Source organism: Ischnura elegans, chromosome 2 (genome assembly GCF_921293095.1).
Source record: "Ischnura elegans chromosome 2, ioIscEleg1.1, whole genome shotgun sequence".
NCBI classification, from domain to species: domain Eukaryota; kingdom Metazoa; phylum Arthropoda; class Insecta; order Odonata; family Coenagrionidae; genus Ischnura; species Ischnura elegans.
This window is the reverse complement of record NC_060247.1, coordinates 80,371,791-80,391,823: the sequence shown is the minus strand read 5'-3', so window position 1 is coordinate 80,391,823 and position 20,033 is coordinate 80,371,791. Positions and strand designations below refer to the sequence as shown.

At 41.6% G+C, this 20,033-nt stretch overlaps 1 protein-coding gene across 3 annotated transcripts in view; it reads left to right on the top strand.

Moving 5' to 3' along the window:
* The window catches only part of LOC124154048 (histone demethylase UTY-like), a 179,498-nt gene that overhangs the window by 132,633 nt on the left and 26,832 nt on the right, over window positions 1-20,033 (top strand). For all 3 annotated transcript variants that reach the window (XM_046527540.1, XM_046527539.1, XM_046527541.1), the window contains one exon: window positions 18,261-18,436. In XM_046527540.1, coding sequence (XP_046383496.1) covers window positions 18,261-18,436 — 176 coding nt within the window. The remainder of the gene's footprint in view (window positions 1-18,260; window positions 18,437-20,033) is intronic.

Below are 20,033 nucleotides of genomic sequence, written 5' to 3'. Positions count from 1 at the left end.
TACAAATTTTCACCCGCTCAAAAGTTGACCTGCCTTTACCAGGTCTCGGAGCAATGTGCATGTATACATGTTCCTAATAATAGCATTAAAAAAAGTTTTACCATAGATTTTTCACATAACTGACTCAGCTAGTTTACAAATTGTTTAGATTTGTTGATAAACTAAGATGCCCGAAGCTGGAAAAAACTTACCTCTGAGCCTTGCCGTTTTACGATCAGCTTGCACTTTTACTAAGAGCCAAGTTTCGATTGCGTCGATGGACTGGGTCAGCTAGCTCCTCTTGTCACCTCTTGAAGTGAGTGACCGTTATCGCTCTCGGTTACAGCCAGGTGTAAGCTCTCAAGGAAACTTGGGGGATATAATTAGCCGGCTCAGTCGGCTTCGTGAATGGGATTAAGGCCGCACCTCACCGGTTCTCTCCACTTGCCAGTGTTTAAACACCCGTGTAGCTATATAAGTGTTATCACACTGATAGATCTATTCAAGTCTCTCAAAATGATATGCATGTGCTGTGTTTTGTGACGCGTCCGATATGTATCTTGGTATTTGGTAGTGGCGTCTGTTAGCTATTTCATGATGGCAAATTAATGAAGTGGGAATTGAGTTCATTCGTTGATAATTTTTTCATCAGTATTTGGTTTCTTTGCCCCTCTGTCCGTTCAATAATTAGCGTGTTTCTCGGACTCGTCATAGAAAGCTTTTTCCTAATTTTAAGATGTGATGACTACGAGCAACATGTCTAAACGAAATACTAATTTCTCTGCTCTGTTATGTTACATTTATGCATAGTTCTTCTCTCAGTTAGCTTCTGTAATGAATTGTGACAGTATTGAATGGAAGTCGGGGTTTAACAATGGAGAAGAAATAGTTATTGGTTGGTAAAGGTTTTTTTTTCTAATTGCAGCAATATTAAGAAATTTACTTTTTTACCGAATTCGCCCAGGGTGGGAGTTGATACGATGCCATTAGTAGGGTGGGCAGGGCAGTATCGGAATAGTCAACCAATTGAACTATCCATTTGGAAAATTTTCCTTTGTTTTTACGAATGATGGGGATATAAGTCATTTTATCAGGTTATTTATTTGAGACCTGGGTCTCATCATATAGTCGTATATTCACCTAAGAATTTTGTGATAGAATTAGTGTCGTGAATAATTACCCTCAGCAGTGAACTATAGCAAATGGTGATTTTTAGGTCCGTTGTGAGGAGTTTCCACATTTTCAAACCTGGAATCAGCACTTAATAATCGAAAGCTGCTTTTGTGACACATTCTTCAGCACGAAACTGAGGGTAAATATGTTTCGACCCTGGCATAGAATCGTGGATGTCGCTGACGGACGAGGTTTGGCAAATTGAAATCGCCGGGTGCACGTAGCCGATATCTTTTTGGGCAGTCGGCGATGTGAATGAATTTTTCGGAAAATAAATAAATGGCCGCCGCCCGTGCACGCACTGCAGATGGATGCGTCGATGCGTGAGGGGTGTCGTGTATTTTTTTCACTCGGGCGCCACCGTCGGACCTCCAGTGAACCCTTCTGTGATCGAAGAGACTTCGGGGGAACAGGGGGAGAAAATTGTTTTGTGAAGCGGGTGGCCGCAGTAACAGAGGTTGACGGCAGGGTTTGGCTGCAATTCGACCCCGTGGCGCGTCCATGCAGTGGCAGGCTTTGGCTGATGTCATGCCGGCACCTAATCCCATTTTTCCCACGTGATGAGATATTTAAGGGCCCAATAAAAAGCAGGATTTGGTAACGTAAGGAGTAAAATTTCTTCGGGAAATGTATGTCTACAGAGGGTATTTCAAATGAATAGCGGAATTATAAAACTTGGTAATATTCATTACACAAAACTAGCTGTTAAAAAATAATACATTAAATGATGTAGCAACTCAAACACTATTTCATCGTTAACTTGGCGATCAATTGAAACGTAATGATTATATGTAAATTTATGTAAATACGTCCGGGTTGTTGGAACATTGCGAATTCTTTAACCAAATTACTCTAAGACGACCTGTACTCAGGTGGACTACCGTGCTCACCAAAAAAGATGAAGCAAGTAAAATAAGAATTTTACGGGGGAAACGGTAGGAAAAAAGAGGCTCTAACCTCAAGTGTAATAACTGATTATTTATACTACCCATCTGGTATCGTTAATTTAAAATCACTGAAAGTAGATAGCAGTTCTAATTGGAAATTTTCCTTGTATTCCTTTCTCACTCCCATGATATGCTAGTTGGCATTACCAGAACTCGGCGCTATCGCCCTGTCGTGAAGCCGTGCATCGAATGTAAGCGCCGCAAACAAATTCAACCCCAATGCACGCGAGAGTGGTTATCGTGGCTATCCTCCGCACCTTGGGGGTGGTCTCATCTGTCCCTCTAAACTCCTCCCTCTCTCCCACTTCCGTCCCTCTCGTGATGAAGTACCCTGTGTTCCCTCCGGCACCACCCTTCCCGTGATGCGCTGCGTCTCGCACCACCCGCACCGGACCGTGCGCACCACTTCACCCCTCTTCCTTGCCTCCTTCCCTAGCTCAAAACCCTCCCTCCTTGTTCCCTCCGCTTCTCCCCCGATGTGGCGCACATCTGCTCGTCACCTTTTGTGAAAGGCGATCGTAGTCTGGGCAGCCTGCCTCAAGAAAAGCCCCTTTGGTTTTTTTGTCCTCCTCCAATTTGGTCGTTATAAGATGGTCTTCGTCCTCACCGCTGGAGAGGCCAGTTGCTGCGTTTATAAGGCGAATAGCCTTCGTTTCACGCCCGGTGCGAAATACACCACTATTCTTATCCGTGGACCTCACCCCCACTCCCCTGTCCGTCATCCCAGCTGTTTAGGTGAGTTTTGTCGTGTGTAATTTATCCAATGTGATGTAAATAGATGCCTGAGATATCATCTGTCACGATTATTTTTTTATTACCGTCCAAGCGAATACGCGATTTGCTGGTCTAAAGCGGAACCCCTCCGTCATATTTATATGTTTAATTAAATTGGAACGTCATTGAGTTTTCTTCCGATACAGCTATCCAGAACGACGTGAGTCATCGCCTGTTATACTAGTATGCTTGGAGTATAAACTGGGCCATCGACAAACATTCAATCGTCTTTTAATCTTTTAATCCTAGTTTCACACTTTTTTCAAGTTAGCTGACAGCGTCATGAATAAACATCATGTGACTGCTGCACGTTAGTATTTTGTGAATTCTCAATTGTTTTATTGCGATACCTTATTGCCTATAGCTTCTCAAATATTATTCCATGCTTTTTATATGCGATTAACGCAGTGGCATGTCTCGTACGGTTGCTCGACTGTTCGTGACTTCGATGAGCGGAAGTAATTATTTAGATTTGAGTGTATTGTGTATGAAATCGTGGAAACTTCTGCGTTATGAATTATGGGAAAAGATTAATTTCCGTAAAATAACATGCATTTTTCTGCCTTTACATAAAATTGAAGTATTTCTCGTTTGTTTCATTGGTATGTATATGCTGGAGTAAATGCACGCTACGAAACGAATATTTATTTTATGAAGCCGGTCAAATTCGCTCTCTCACTTGAAGCATGGATGCTAAAACTGCGTCGAGGACTAACGCCTCATTAAAGTCCCACGATGAATTTACCGCCAAAAAAAATTCCTCTCGCCTTGGTGGGTGTGTGACCTATCTCTGGGATGGGAAATGGCCTCGGCAGCGTTGCGAAAACGCTTTTCATTTCGCGCAAGTATTGTCCAGGTCATGGTATTCGCTTCGCCTGGCGGATCACTACGTCAAGAGCTTTAATTCTCGAAAATGCCAGCGCCTCCCGAAGGCCTTTCGCTGAACTACTAGCGCTGGAGAACTTTTGAACTAGGAAAGGATGTATCCTACGCTTTGCGAACCTTGCTTTCCCTTTCTTTTCGAGATAGGGAATGGAAATTGTGAAGTTAAATACTTTTAATTTCGTCAATAAATAGAAGTGGTTTTTCTTAATTCATCATCTAGAACTTTTTTCCAAAAACACGTAATATTCGCATAAAATCAGCGCATCGTTTTGACTTTTGTACCTTGCTTTTTCGTGGTTCAAGTAGACCTGATGCATTTTTGTTTTGTGTAAATATTTTTAGCTATAGCTTATATCACTGAATAACTTTATAACTATATTAAGTTCGCGATATGATGCGTTTACTTGTGGGCGTTTGATATTTTGGAAGTTTTCCATGCGTGGGGAATTTGGGCAGCTTCTGGAAGTCGATCAACACATGATCAGTGGAATTAGGTCTTAATGCCTATTGACATTTAACCGGGCGAGGGATCACAACGTGACCTAAGCTATTTTTTGACATGATAAAATATTTTATGCTATGATGAATGCCGAGTGATCGGTTCTCGTTTATGAAGGTTGATCTGACGTGTGAGGAGAGCATTATCGTTTCATATTTGTGGGTGGCATGTGAATAATATAAAAAGGCATCATAATGTCAGCCACGCCCTCGTTTATTCACTGGGATAAGTGTTGGTATTTAAATAAAACTTCCGGGGTGTTTTGGAGCTTGAAATTCAGGCGTGTTTAGTTTTCATTCATTTATCCTTCCAAAATGTGAATCTGATATCTATATCTTGTTCTTTTCGCATACCTACTTGTCATAGTTGCACCCCTCCTAATTTATGTCGGAAACCGTTGCTTACTTTTTATACAATGGCGCTTATAATATTTTAATTCCCATGCTTCCATCGCGTATCTGATTTTCTACCGGATGGTTTATTTAGAAAACCGCAGTCTTTCGTCGTTTATCTAGTTTTGTAACCTCATTGGATGGGGTTGATTATGTTTATGACATCTTTTCGTTTTTTACTAAATTTCATGAACTTTTAAAGGACCTTTTACACGATTCTTGTATTTGAAAGTTCTACTTTGTTAACACTTGCATTATGATAATTGCACCTCGCATAATGGCCAAGTGATCTATTGCATGTACGAATTGTCCGACTTCTACGATTCCATCTTGATCGCAAAATATTTTTAATTTTTCTTTTTTTTCCAAAAAATATTCCATCCGTTTTAAACGGCCTTGGATTGTTCGCATTGTATTCCATTTCGCACGGTGAAATTTTTTAACCTACAAGCGTTCATGATAGTTTTGTACGGATGAATCTTTTGGACGTACAAGCGAATGACTCCGCAATGGTATCTAATTTTTGCGAATACACTAAGGCCAGGTGGTACATGCCGTTCACTAAATTACAGCTGGTACAATCGTCAATTAATTTTCCGTTTCACACTATTCATCATTTGACTTTCTAGCATTCACGACAGATATCGTAATTTAGATGCAGCGTGTTGAACGACATCAACACATGCGGGGGGACTTGGTCTTCCTCTAGCTCTTACACATCTTCTAGGAACCCCGCTTCTGCTTCTTGCTAATGTCTGCTCTCCTCGGTCGTGCCTTCACTCACCGACCTCTGGTGATCGTCAAACAGCTGAGCCGGCCTTGCGATGCTCGGAGAGTGGCGTATGCTCCAGTTTCTGCCTCCATCCATCGTGGAGAGTGGTGGGTGGAGAGGACGCGTTTTTAGAACTTAGTCTCGAATGCCGTGGCACTTTAGTGGATCATTACATGGTTTATTTATCCCCTGGCGAGGTTTTATTCTATGCAAAGTAGCTCTGGAAATTGGGCCAAGCCTGTCTCCTTACCACGTACTTACCCTTACTCGTAGGAATGTATATGTGTTAAAACGCCTCAACAGTCCACTATGGAGTAAATTATTGTTTGTTAATTCTCCCCTCACTTATAAGTTGAATCTTCCGATCTCATGCAGAATAGGTTTATATCAATAATGTATGTGCCCTGGGGCATTCTCTCAGCGCTAAATGTTTGGCTAATAAAACTGAAGTTTGTGTAAAACTGAAATGATCTTCCCGCAGGAGATCGTGATAATTTTGTCTATATTTTTAGAAAATTATTTTAATTTATTATTTCCGTATGGAAATTACTATTACGGGATAATTATTTGTCATGAAAATTTTGGGCATTGCTAGCTTCTGGAAATGGAAAAAATATAATTAAAGGATATCATAAGCTAAAATTATCAATTTAGAAAAGGACCTTCCCTTGCTAGATGTTGATCTTTGATCGTCTCTGTGAATGCGAAAACAATGTGCGTGAGAAAGGGAGATCGTGTGCGGGGTAAAAGGAAGAACGCTGTGTAGATGATGTGTGTCTATACTCACTGCCGTCATTATGCCAAATTACCAATTTCAGGGATTTCAATTAAACCTAAATTCCGCTGTTTGTAGCTGCGTATACTATGCTGGTCAAGACGACGGATAACAAACACCGCTTTAAATTCGGCGTCGATCGTCTGCTCTGCTCTAATTGCGCGTATCTGGGTTACTGCTATCACTGCCGAATGCGATTCAAATGGAGGAGTGCATGGAATGTCGAATTGTGTGCCAAGAGGCTGCCGGCGAATGAAATGTTTTGGCAGCTCGGACAAGAGAGCCGGTGGATCCCGCAGCCGGTGAGACGGGAAAAAAAAGAAGAAAAATATGGCGGAGTGCGTTCACCTCGCCGTGGGACTCGCTACATCAAAAGATACCATCAACGCTGCATTGTTTGAGGAGATTCTTCCTCTTTTTATCCCTGTCTCTCTTTCCCACTATGGGTTTTTAACTGTCGCGCTGAGCAAGGGGTGTGTTCGTTTATCCCTTTTTACGGCGGCCCGAGGATTCATGTATCTCGCCCAATGCGTCCGTTGAACCGAGGGGTAGGGTACAGTTCCCTTTGGTGCGACATGCACGGTAGTACCCCTTCTCGTTTTTCCCCTTAATTTCTCCAAAGGGATAAAGTGCAAAAGCACACTTGCGTAAGGTGTTAGCAGAAGTGAGTAATTTCTATCAAGTCATGTTGCGGTAAACTTTTCCGCCCGCTTGACAAATAAATGTGTTTACTGATTTAGGGGAATGTATCACCCTCTACCTTTCGACATGTCGTATCTTTTGTTTTTTGGTGACGCATTAATCGTTCAGCTTTTGCGTTATCATTTTGAAAATCTCTGGGTATATATAGTGGATAACTGTGTCTGTGTGACAAACATAAAAAAATACATCTAAGAAAATGCTCGGGTATAATTTTCACTTTTGAGATATTGGGAAATGCTATCAATATTCTACTCTTAGTAGACCCTGAAAATTTCACTGTGATAACATAGATTTTCAAAGAGGAATTCGTCACCGAAAATGACGGCGAGAGGGAGGTATGCGTCCTATTTATATAACAGATGTGCCACGATCGTGTTTGATATTTGAGTTTTACATCACTTGATGTTGCATTCCGTGTTTTGTTTGTTTTCCCCCTTCTGTAATTTTGACGAGACACGAACTCGTTGCCAAGACTTCGATAATTTATTCGCGATAACGTCATGCGTAATGACCCCCACTCGTGTGGTCCGTCGACCGTGTCCTTGGTATTTCATTCATAGTGGAAGCTTCGTTATCGTAACTTCATCTAGGGACGATAATTTACTCTCCATCATGACGAGCGTTTGCTCTGCAAACTGAAATAAGCCGATGGTTATTTATTTGCAATGTTTCTAGCCCTCGTGGCTAGCCAGCCTAAGGTCTTCGTGGATACTACTTCGAAAAACCATAGCAATCTCTAATTGTTCTCCTCCTCCTATTTTTTCGCTTTCGTGGCGTTTAAATTCGTACGGCATTCAGTATTCATTTTGCGGCAAGGTCAATTAAAATTCAAGGCCATGTAGATGTGCTTGAAGTTTTTTTTTTTGCCCATGTATCTTGAAAATGCAGATTTAGCAGTAGTAATTGCTTCGAATACTGTGTAAACGAAGACAATTACCCTATCTTATGGTCTCAATGCGTTTTCTTTTACTTTAAACAAGAACAAACTGAGCCTTAATAGAGAACACATTTCGAATCCAACCAGTTGTCGATGGTCTGTCGAACGAAAAGAAAAGGAAAATATTTTTCCTCGAGTATGGCAACTGTAAATTTCCCAGTGTTCATGTTTTTCTCGAGTTTCCCTTAATCATTTATAAACTACCAAGAGCTTTCGTGCACTCGAAAGATTCATCAAATTCCTAACCCACCGTGGAGGATATGTTATGCAATACCAATTTGCCCTTCCATTTATAATTGTCTCCAAATAGTACTCTTGCCTGATATTTTCTTGGGTCGATAGGCGTGGATTTGATAAGAGCACGCATGAATTCATCGCCCTTTGAAATTAAATTCCAATAGAAATATATCATTTATCTAATTTGTTACCAAAAATTTTGACCATCAGTCGCTCTCATAATTTTTTCATTCATGTACTTCAGAATGACGCCTGGGAATATCCGAATGCATCATAATGAGCGTTAATTAAATAATAATTTCACTCTGATGGTTGATATATTTTGATGCAATGTAATCCATGCAATTTTATGTAATTTGATGCATAAATGTTGCGATAATCTCAATTGTGTAATCAGCTTATTTTAGACGCATTTTAAATGCGTCGTTGCTGATGGTGAGTAATTATTGAAAGTTTATATGCGCGATAATTTTTTACCTCATTTGGATAAATGGATTTTTTGCAAACCTCCGTATCGCGTATTTGGAGGGAAGGCGCAGGAATTCTGTCGATAAATATTCACGGTCTTGGGGTGTATGGAGTCGGAAATAGCTTCAACGAAATTTGCGTGTCGGCGGCACTGCTTAATCGTGTGATCCATCGCACCATTCCCGCTTTGGGCTGGAAGGCATGGAACTCTTGTGGTTCAATGGCCTACAGCGATCAAGGCCATGGCCGCATCCAACTGTTAAATGAATATTTTCCGTCGTAGACCTTGCATAGCACACTCGGTGAAATATGTAATTATTTGAATATGGAAAGTTAATGGTTACAATTAGTCATGCTAGTAGTTTCTTATCGCATAAAACTATCCTTTTGTTTGTCAGCACCTGTGATCATTATCGCCAAGGCTTGATTCTGGGTGCACGTTCAATAAAGTGACACCTCTGAGCAGAATAATTCTTCAAAGAAACGCGAGGCATGCGTGTGAGGACTTCAGCCCGTGGGATGAGTCATGCAATTGCGTGTGTTCTTATCAGGGCAAGTATTTCCGCTAGGTGGTTGCCTTTTAAAGGGACGCTTTTCATTTCATTAACCTCATAGGAATGTAACTGCTAGGAAGTTTAGATCTTGGCGCTTTGTTGTACTTGTTTCCGTGCATATTATTCTTCTTGACTTATAGATGGCTGTACATTTTTATGTAAGAAAATCCATTATTTTTGCATCAATAATTCTCTCGTTGATTTGTTTGTTGATATTTTACTGCATTACCTGTAGGCGTCTGTTTGAAAGTTACTTCTACGTTTGCGAATGAGAAAAGTCTACAGCTTATCAAGAATTATAAAAATACCTTGGGCTATACTTATTTTGGCATCATCCATTGAATTAATGCTGACTTTATAAGCAGTTGTGAAGCATATTGATAAATAAAAGCTTTTCTTCACTTCTATTTTTTAATTTATTGTCCACTTGCTATACGTCAAAGGTCTCCTTAACGTGTTTGACGGGTGTACATTCCAGGAGGTATAGGCCGAGTCCAGTTACTCAATGGCTGCGATAGTTTTGGAAGTAAATTAAGTGCAAAAAGTCGCGCCTTTCACGCGGACGTTACTGAACCATTCGTGGGATGGACTATTCGTAAATGGAATCACGGAAAAACCCTCTGAAGTAGTTGCATAAATGCTATCGCACGTCGTAAATTTCGTGAGACCCCCAAAATAAGTGGCAATCTTCTTTTTGAAGGCTGATAGTCCTAGTTGTCCGTAGGAGGAGAAGGTGTAGATTTAATTTCTGGAAGGCGTTTACGTGAGTCGCAGTCGTTAGGAAGTTGAACGACTTCCGGTGAAAGTGGTTCCTCTCTCATTCCCTGCCGTCTCAGTCACTCCCCTGCGACTGTGAATTCCGTGCTTTTTAATAAATTAGCGCGTTGCAGAAAGTAGTGGAAAAAGTATTGCCCTCTCATCGTGATTCTTCGTTAATTTATTCATAATTCGGAAAGGGGCGGGGTAATTGGCGAGCCGTAGGGACCCGCCCTGATGCGAATCGTCTCCCAAGGTCCTCGGCGTTCACGATCGCTTTCGAGGCTAGTGGAGGAAGTATATTTAAAACCGATGGTGATTTATATCGTGAAACGTGGATCGATATCTTCTCCGTTGTTCTTCCACAGGAAAAGGTTAGCTCTTAATGACCTCCTGTATGCATATATTTTTCCGCTTATCTTTTCCTATCCATCAATATGTTTCAAATACCAGTAATTCATTGCATAATCGAGTTTTTGCTGTCGTTTTGAACTGAATTCCTTTCTTTTACCGAAGTTCAGCTTATTGTTATTATTTTCTTTGTTTATCATTTCAGTTCTACAGTAGCATTTCGTGGGATTATAGATTATGGCTGTTAAAATAATTGTACCTATAGCCTATTATGTTTATTGGGAAAGCCCCCAGGAGGTGGAATTTGAGTTGTATGGTCTTCATTATTCCGTGTTCTTGGTAGACCGTTAGTGAGTCGTTATAGAGAATTTTCCCTGCCGTTTTTAAAGGGGAACTACAGCCTAGAGCTGTAATAGGGCGATAAGTCGGTAGTTCACGGGAAACTGTAGAAAATTGTTTCTACTGGCTCTGGGGATTGAAGGCCGTTCCGAGAAATATTTGCAAGTGATTGGAGTAATATGCAACCGTCAGCTTTAGTGAGTATGTGTTGTTCAGAATTTGTTTGATTACGAGGCGCTTCAAATATTTTTGCTTTTTGATATCCTTTTATATCCTATACTGTCTTTTACCTCTCTTGTACTGAAATTTTTATTCCCCTCCAGAGAAGAAAGGGTGAAGTTTAATAATTTTACTGGCCGAATATGAATTTAGTAAATTATCTCTGACAATCTAACACTCTTTCGATAGCCTTAGGCTAGCTCTTCTACTCGGCATAGTTTCTATTTGCCTTATCCTTATGCATGAATAATGAATAATTTAGATAAATCCTGATCTAATATCTATCCTTCCTTGTTTATTGGCGTATTTTGCAGGAATGCCTGTGGAGGTGGGCGGTATGCATCCTAGTGAGCCTTTTAGGGAAAATACATTCGGAGGTTGCATCCACTTAGAAGCAATAAAAAATATTCAATGAAAGTATCGGTAAAATTGAGATGAACCCGATATCCATTGTAACGTAGTATAAGTATGCGTTGAGCTAGATGATGTGTGACTTATGATCTCTAGAACATAAATGAAGAAGTTACGTGGAGCTAAGACGTTAGGTTTTTAAATGGGTTGAGCCTTCAATCCTGTTGGGGGGGGAGGGCATGACTTTCGTCCCTAAACCATGAGCGAAATTTGGAAGCATTGCCTGATGAATGGTAGCTTCGTGTCATTACGCGTGCTGTACCTCGTGAGGGAGTCGAATAACTTCGCGTCTCGCGTTTGTCTCTTGACGGGCGATTGGCTGCCCTCATTTTGTAGTGACAAGAGATGGCAAGGCTGAAGAGGAGGCTCGATGGCTTCGGGACGTACGGAAATTTATCGCTTTTTCGAGGAATGGCCTCTTTGCGTTTCGGATTCGGTGTCTTGCGATGGAGAAAAAATTCTTCTTCCTACCCTTGGTCGCCCTTGGCTCACGAAAAATTGTCCCAATAGAAATAGGGGACATGCTTAGCCTCGTGCTCAGTTCCCCGCATCCAGGGTGCCCTGCTTTCCTGGAATTTACATGAAAGTCTTGGAAAACTCTAATATTCTGTATTTTTTATGATAAAAACATGAAATTGCTTGACGAAACAATTACTCCAGGACAGGCAGCGCCCTAGGCATCATTCGGCTTAGCTGGTCGTTGATATGTTCAACTCATTGTGCAGGTTCTCCCGGCAAAAAAATCGCGTGTCTGAAAAATACCACTCTTAAGAATTTCATAGGTATTTCGATAAGAAGTTGCGTGAAAAAAAATGGAAAAGACAGGAAAATCCAGATATTTTCGTCAGAAACCTGGTTCTCTTTGCCAAAATTCGTATGGCCGACGCTTTGAAGTTAGTATGTTTGATAAGAATTTGAGTGAAAAGTTGTGTAGAAGTAAGAGAGACAGAAGAATCTAAATATTCACTTAAAAACCGGTAAAACACAATGAAAAAATATCGTAGAATCGCTGGACAACCTGGAATCAGTAGCGTCCCGTTTGACGGTGCGAACAGATGACGATAAGCGGAAGAATTGTGGTGCTGTCTGGATTTCAATTAGTGGGGCGGGTCCGATCTCTGGAGGGGAAAGAACTATACTCATCTGCAGTCATCAATCCTACGGTGGGGATTGTTTGACTCAACCTCTCGGGCTATCTTCCCCTCGCATCTGCCGGCCCCTCCACGAGCCTACCTTCGTACTTACCTTCTTGGCGTTAATGCCGTTTAGTTGGGACAGACACATGCTCAATAACTGAAAAATAATTAATTTCACTTTTGTACTGTCGTATTTCAGTCGCAACTCTTCGGCGTGGAGTATCTAGAACATGAAAACATTTTCTGTTCAACGGAGAAGAATTTTACTCAAAAGAGAGTTCCAGGTGCCAGGGTGTTTCTGCATAATTAGAGCACGTGCCTAAGAGCACCTTTCCTTCTTATCGATGTTTATCATTGTGAATTTGTATTGAATATAAGTTTTTTTGTTCCAGGAGCCAATCATTTTTCGCACTGAATGATTGTAATTGGGTTGAAATCGTCGCCAAGTACCATATGATATCACCTCTTAGATCACCCAGTTTTCTTGGTGTATGTTGTAACACGGACCGACATTACTATTTAAATTAAACTAACTATTTAAAAAATTTTCGGGATATCTCCAAGTTTTCTCATAAGACTGTTGAGTAATGGTTACTGTAAATTGAAGGCAAGAATTTGCTTTCTTAACAAAATATTCATTAGTGATTGAATACGTATTGGTTCAAGAAACACATGAGATTTTATTTAAAGTGGTCTGTAGGCCGAGTTACTTTTGGGTATTGGTTGTTACTGTTTATCCAAATTTCAAAATATGTTTTTATTGAATCTCAGAATCTCTTCTTAGTTTCTCCGGAAAAGCTTGGCATGGGGATCCCATTTCGATTGGGATTATTATTACTTAATAATTTTTATCTCCCTATCCTAGCTTCTAAATAATCTAAGTCGTTCGTCGTAACAATTGAACGCATCGAAATAATTTTATTTTGAGTAGTTGCTCACGTCCCCGTTAAATTTAACTGTACAATACCGTAAAATGGTACCAACAAAAGTATTTAATCCTGTGAATAAGTATTCTCCTAAAGTAAAAAATCGAATTTGATTGCTATTTACCCCAACCCTGTTTTACTTATATTTAAGATACTTATTTATATATATTTATAAAGTTGGTTCCCCGTAGAATCAGTAAATAATCATATTTTCTCCTTTAATGATGTTTTGATGAATCGGGGCCGACTGTGCAAGCAATCTGCGTCGCCCTACAATCGATTAAATGTCGTACAAATTTTACGACTCCGTACCGCCCCCCTCCCCCCCAGAGCGGTCATGTACCCATGAGAGAAGACGAAAAAGTCGAAAAGGAAGACGGCCGCCCTCTCCTTGCTTTTTTCATTGTGTTGTCTCGTCTGTCTCTCCTCCCACTCCGGGCGAATCGCGCACGAGGCGGAGTCTTTCTCGGTCTGGGTCGTCGGCCGCGCGGCTGGTCGCCGGCCGCACGGCCACTCCTCCCGCACGGCCACTCCTCCCGCAAGTCCCCTCTCTCTCTCTTGCCCCCTCAGGGAGGCAGGTGAACGCGCTCTGTCTCAACCCCACTCCTTCCCTCCCCCAAACTCCCCCCTCCGAAACAACGTCTTCGTCGGCTGTGCCATGGCTCCTCTCAAGGTCGCCTTCCATCCTCCCACCCGCCCACTTGAGGGGAATCAACCCTCCTTCTCCCCGGTATTTTTTATTCGTTATTTTTTTCGTCTTCTTTCTTTCCAACAATCCCACCACCCCCTCCCGCCGTCTTTCCATCCTCCCTTCTCTTTCCTCACCTCCCCCCTCTCCCGGTCGTCTCTGCACCCACCCACCCTGCTCCTCCTCATCCCTCAGTCTTGTGTTTCCTCCCCACTCACGTAAATAGACGGACATTTTTGGTTCTAGGGATTCATTGGCAAAAATTACTTATGAAGGACGATGTCGTGGACTAGCAGGTCTTTTCGATGGTAGAATTTGCTCTGCGCATTTGATTTTCGTTGTTCTTCGATTTTTGGTTCGGCGATCTCACTGTTGGCCATTGATAACCAGCTGATCATCAGAAGTATGTTGACGAACGATTTCCAGTAAATAAATCATGAGTTATCGGTGGTACACAAGTTTAAATATATAGTTTTTTTTGCCAGCAATTGGCAAGAAGTATTCCTATCGTGATTTTACAATACATGGAGGATGTATTGCATTATATGAAATATCGAGGAATCCCACGAGTACACATGCGCACTAGTAAACTCTCTTGCGAGCCCAGAATGCCAATCGGTCTCGCCCAGCCGAGGCAGAGAGACGCGGTTGTCAAACCAATTTTTTGGAGCGTCAAACGATCCACCCGTTAAAGGTTGCGGTTGAAAAAAGTCTCCTGGAAAGTCCTCTTGGATACATGTGGACAAGTGTCTGCCCTGCGGAAGGTTCCGATTGTCCTTGAGAAGATATCTTTCCGGGAATTTATCCTTCCTCCATGAGATGTTTCACGTAGTCTATGTGGCTTTCTGGTCTCGCTCGTCTAATGAAAATAGGGGTAACTTAACTCCAGCCCGCGTGGGCATTTTGTGTCAGCATTGCTGCAAAGGTGTTGGGTGTTCCCTTGCACACTGTTCTCTGTTCCGGTGCCTCAAGGTCGTAGCTCGTGCCGGTGAGGTGTGAAAAGAAATTCACACTGAGGCCAACCAGTAATCGAGACACCAGCCGGTGTTGAAAGCGAGTCGAGTCGGGGTTTGCTGTCAAGCGATCAGGGTTATTTGAAGGAATAGCTTTCTGGACATTAAATTGAAATTCACATAATAAATTTGGAGGAGAAATTGAAATTATAAGGTGATTTGCTCGGCTTATTGTGAGCTCCAGTGTCTGTCAAAGTGTTCATATTGACTTCATGAAACGCCACTTACGAGATCAACGCTCATCTGAAAACTTCGTGGGCACACTTAGAACGAAATGAAAAATTCTTCCAGTTCGGTGTAACCAAGGTTAATACATGGCAAAAGCGAGGAAGGCAGCCTGAAAAAGTCAGTTATATTTGCTATTTTGGCCAGAAAATGCGATTTTTTGTTTAAAATGTGTCTCATGGTATTTCTTCCTGCCGTGTCATTATTGGATTCCAGATATCCGTGGTAATACTATTCGATGTGTGTGTAAGCGCCTTTTAGCTCAAAATAATCATCTGCCTCGATTCTTGTAAAATCGCTCCTTCAAAGTGCAAAATATTCCCGCATCCGTTGGTGCATCTTTTTTTGCTGCAGAGACTTTCATCCGCCGAGGGAAAATACTAAATTCTAGCTCACTTTCGGGGCGAAGGTAGTTGAGGGAAACTTTTCCCCTCAGAGGGCATTTCTTGGAATCAGGAAACATTGAGCACGCCTAACAATTTAAAACATTGGTACCTATCCATTTTTATCTCTCGAGGCATGCATTTATCGTTGCATTTACTCCGCTTTATTGCTGCGCACTCGAGAACCCTTTACCAGCGCAATGCATCTGCCTTAAAAAAAAAGCTACCTCGCAGTCTGGCCTCTCATTGTTGCGTACTGTTCTTTTAGACGACTGGATACTCGTAAAGATAACACCTCAAAAAGAGACATCTGCCAAAGGTAGAAGAAAGATATTATTTTAGGCTGTCGGGTAAGACTCCATTGTTGCTTTTTTGTCTCTCTGAACTCGGTATGAAGTTTCGCTTGGGCTCTAGGTCGAATGGAACCGCGGATGAGTAAAACGATGTATTTTCGGGTTTGTTCTAAATGTATTCGCTGCCTAATTATCGCTCTGACTTGTGAGAGATTCCATATTGCGTTGGTTAAATTATGCTCCTCGCACAGTTCCCCGTTTATATCGCTCAAAACAGCTGCTCGTGACGAACCAAAATGTTATTTCGAGTACGCTCCGTGGTGTTTGCAGCAAATTAGCGGTAGCTTAAAAATACTGTACCGCATTCATATATTTATGCACATGTTTTATATGTTCGGGATACCTCTTCATGACTAATTACTACTCGATCTCATTCCCATTTTCGTTTAGCGCACATACTACCCCGACAATTGTTTTTACTATTGCGGACGTTCGAAATTGGTTCGGTGAATGTAGTCAAATTGAAGTTTATCGCCTTCACATCGTATTTTTTTCTCCGCGACTCATGCCGGTGTTACCTTCTTCTGGTCGAAGGCAAGAAGACCACATCCTGACCGTGATTTGCATGCAGACAGGAAGTGGGAGGTTCCCTTAGGAGTTGGGAGTGGCCCAGCTCATTCATGATGAAATCTTAGGAATCCCGGTCGTAGGAGTTAACCTTGTCGATTTGGAGAAGACTCAACGTTCCCTTACGTTGTCGTTTTGTTTCTCTCAGTATGTGCTGTGGCTGTTTCGCAAATACGTTTGAATGTTGAGGTACTCGCCTGAGTAGCAGTGATAATGAAACCGAATGTTATTTTTCACATCGCTATTTATCAATACGGACAGTTACATCGAGATCAGTCATTCCATTTAATGTATCGGTCAAGACTACGGGAATACCCTCCACACCAATTTTACCACAGTAGTTTTTTCCTAGTAAGTAGATGACGACAAGAAGGTGATTGCTTTCAATTAATTATTGTTTTTTTCGATCCCGAGCGAATTCGGAAACTGTGGAAGCCTTTGGACCCCTCGATAACGCCTTTGAAACTCGAAAGCTGAATCCAGAACAACAGCAATTACAGTGTGGGCAGTATCAAGTTATTATTTTATCCTATAATATACCCCGCGAAATCATGAAGTTGAAAAATCAGTTAATTTAAAGTTCGCTCATGATCGGAAACTGGCCGTTAATCGGCAGCCAGCGGTAGTTGAAGCGTGCTTTTAAATGTCCGATGTTCCTTTCCTCGGCGCGGGCGAAAGTGAGGTCGTGAATTGCGGTCACCGACTATCGCCTCTGTAAGTGTGGCTCAAGTTTAATTGCTCCATAGCTCGTGCTGTTCCCTCCCCTCCTAGAGAGTGTCGGCCAGCTTTTTCTCGCGGAGCGTGATTTACCGGGACACGAGGAGCTCGTCTTGCTAGCTGGGGCGTGTGCCGTTCCATGTCGCTTCGCCACACGTGCCGTCAGCGACTAGTCGCTGGCCCCAAGACCCGGGAAGTGACGCCCACACTGAGCGGATTGGAAAGTGAATGGGCCCACGATCTCGAGTCCGTATTCGCGGAGCTATGTCTGCGTGGTAGCGTAGTGGGCGGAGTGGTCTTCGGAAGTTCGAAATTTTCTTGAGGGAAGCTGACAAGAGCAATGAAAGGGGAACTCATTATCTTTTACCGTCAGACTTTTAAGTGTTTCGAGGGTGCGATCGTCTAGTTACGTTCTGTTATCGCATGTTTATTTAACACAACATGATTTACCGGTGTGAATAAATTATTGCGCGAAACGAATTTATGCGGGAACTTCGCCATTACATAATCTTTGAACCTGACTATTATAATAACACGCATATAACTGGGAGATAGTCATTGCAGTTCATAGCGAATAGTGGACAAGTATGTCCTGGGATAGAATTTTTTTATTGCCGTATTTAGTGGTAGGTAAATTCATTTGTCTTTATTGGTCGAAACGGGAGTAAATGCTAGGGAAAATATGTCAAAACGAAACTACGTATTTGGACTATTACCGTAAATATTTAAAGGTTTCAGTTTTATACAAATCCTTACTTGAACTCCGATTGTCCGTGTCTCACTCCTGTTGAGAATCCTGTCATTCGGATGTTTAATTTTCGATAATCATCGTAAACTCGAAATTTTTCAATAATCATTGTAACAGTCAGTCGTATTTATGCTCATACTGTACATGGCGAAAGTGTATCTGATGGTTGAAAAGGTTTACCTTATTCTATTAACCAATATTTCAATTTCTCATTAAGAAACATGGTTTAGTTAACATGTGTATGTATCTTAATTCGCAGTGATATGAATCCAGTTTGTTATCAAGTATTTTTGGGATCCTATAGCTAAATCGTTATGTTTCTTTCTCTTTCCAGGGCGGTGAAGGCATTCCAACAAGTGCTCTACGTGGAAGCTGGCTTCAGCAGAGCGAACGAGGTACATCTGCGCCTTGGGTTGATGCACAAAGCCAACGGTGACTGGGATTCGTCTTTGAAACACCTTCAGCTGGCCCTTATTGATGCGTCTCCTTCTACTTTTCCCAAGCTTGAAAGTGAGTATAGCGTTCAGTTTCTTGGTTTAGGCAAGGGAGCAATTGAAAATTATTTCTTCAAAAGTCGAATTTGATTATATCTATTATTTAAGGCCAGGGATGGCAATAGAAAATAAACGAAAGTTAAAACCAGTAAAATTGCAACATTATCGTTCCAGGGAGCAAAATGTAGAAACTAAACGAAATGGCTTAAAACCCTGGGAGCTATATTCAGCGTCGAAACTATACTAAACCTCTGGAACGAAGCGAAACACAGAAAATGTTTCGCACCGGACGGACCACCATGCTTTACCTTAAAACAGTTGTTTCGACCCACACACCGAGTACGTAGTATGGTTGAATGGGGTAGATGTTTGGCTTACCGCCATTAGATGCTCGGGGCACTCATTATTTTTACCACTAACAGGAACGGTGAACGCAAACTGGCCATTCGATTTTTAAGCTCAGTGTTTTAACCACACGTATGTCACGCGTAATGGGTGTAAACTATTCCCTCTTATCCCCCTCCACTAAACTTCTGAGATCGAAACTTAACTATGAGCAGCGCAGTTTCGATTAATATAGTTTCGTCCCGGGTCGAAACTAAACTCCTTGGCGATTTTAATTTCGTGCGGGAACGAAACTGTTCGCCGGATCTGGAGTATGCTCCTTTACGGAAGTGAGGCATGGACAATGACCGCAGCGGAGAAAGCAAGGATAGAGGCCTTCGAAATGTGGTGCTACAGAAGAAAGATGAAAATCAAATGGATCGACCGAGTTAGTAACGAGGAAGTCCTAAGAAGGGTAGGAGAGAAGAGAAGCCTCATGAAAACCTTAACAAGAAGACGGAACAACCTTATAGGTCACATCTTGAGACATGATGGCCTGATGAAGACAATCGTCGAGAGACAAGTGGAAGGCAAGAACGGAAAAGGAAGACCTCGAACAAAATATATGGAACAAGTAAAGAGAGATGTGAAAGAGAAGAAATACGTAGGTGTGAAAAGATTAGCTGATAGGAGAACTGAGTGGAGAGCTGCGTCAAACCAATCCTAGAATTGTTGACCAGTGATGATGATGATGATGAACGAAACTAAACCTAGGCCTCGTATTTTCGTTTCCCTCCGGGTCGAAACGGAACATTTCCGTCATCCCTGCTTAAAACAAGTGTAACGTCTTGGGTTAGTGGAGCTCATGGTGGAAAGAGGAGTGCATTCATGCCAGGGGTGATGTTTTTGCTGGAAATTCAAGAGAAGAAAAAATACAGGAAAAAGGTGTTTTTAATAAATTTCTTGCTGTGGCCTTTTTCAGTCGCAAAATGGCAGTTGTGAATGCTGAATTCCAGGGTAAGGCCATATGTGAGAAATTAGATTTCAGTTTGTAAAATGATTTCATTCTAGATGGATTGTATTTTTTTTGTTTAAATGATGAATCATGTACTTTTTTGTGCAAAACAATGGAAAAAGAAGTTTATCTATTCCATTACAGTAGTTGAAGTCGTTTAATGTCATTAACAAGTTAATTTCATTTTATGCATTTTTAAGTTTTTATGAATTTTAGCAATGATTATAATACTTTTTCCATTATGGTTGATCTTTTTGCATTGGTATTCACTAAC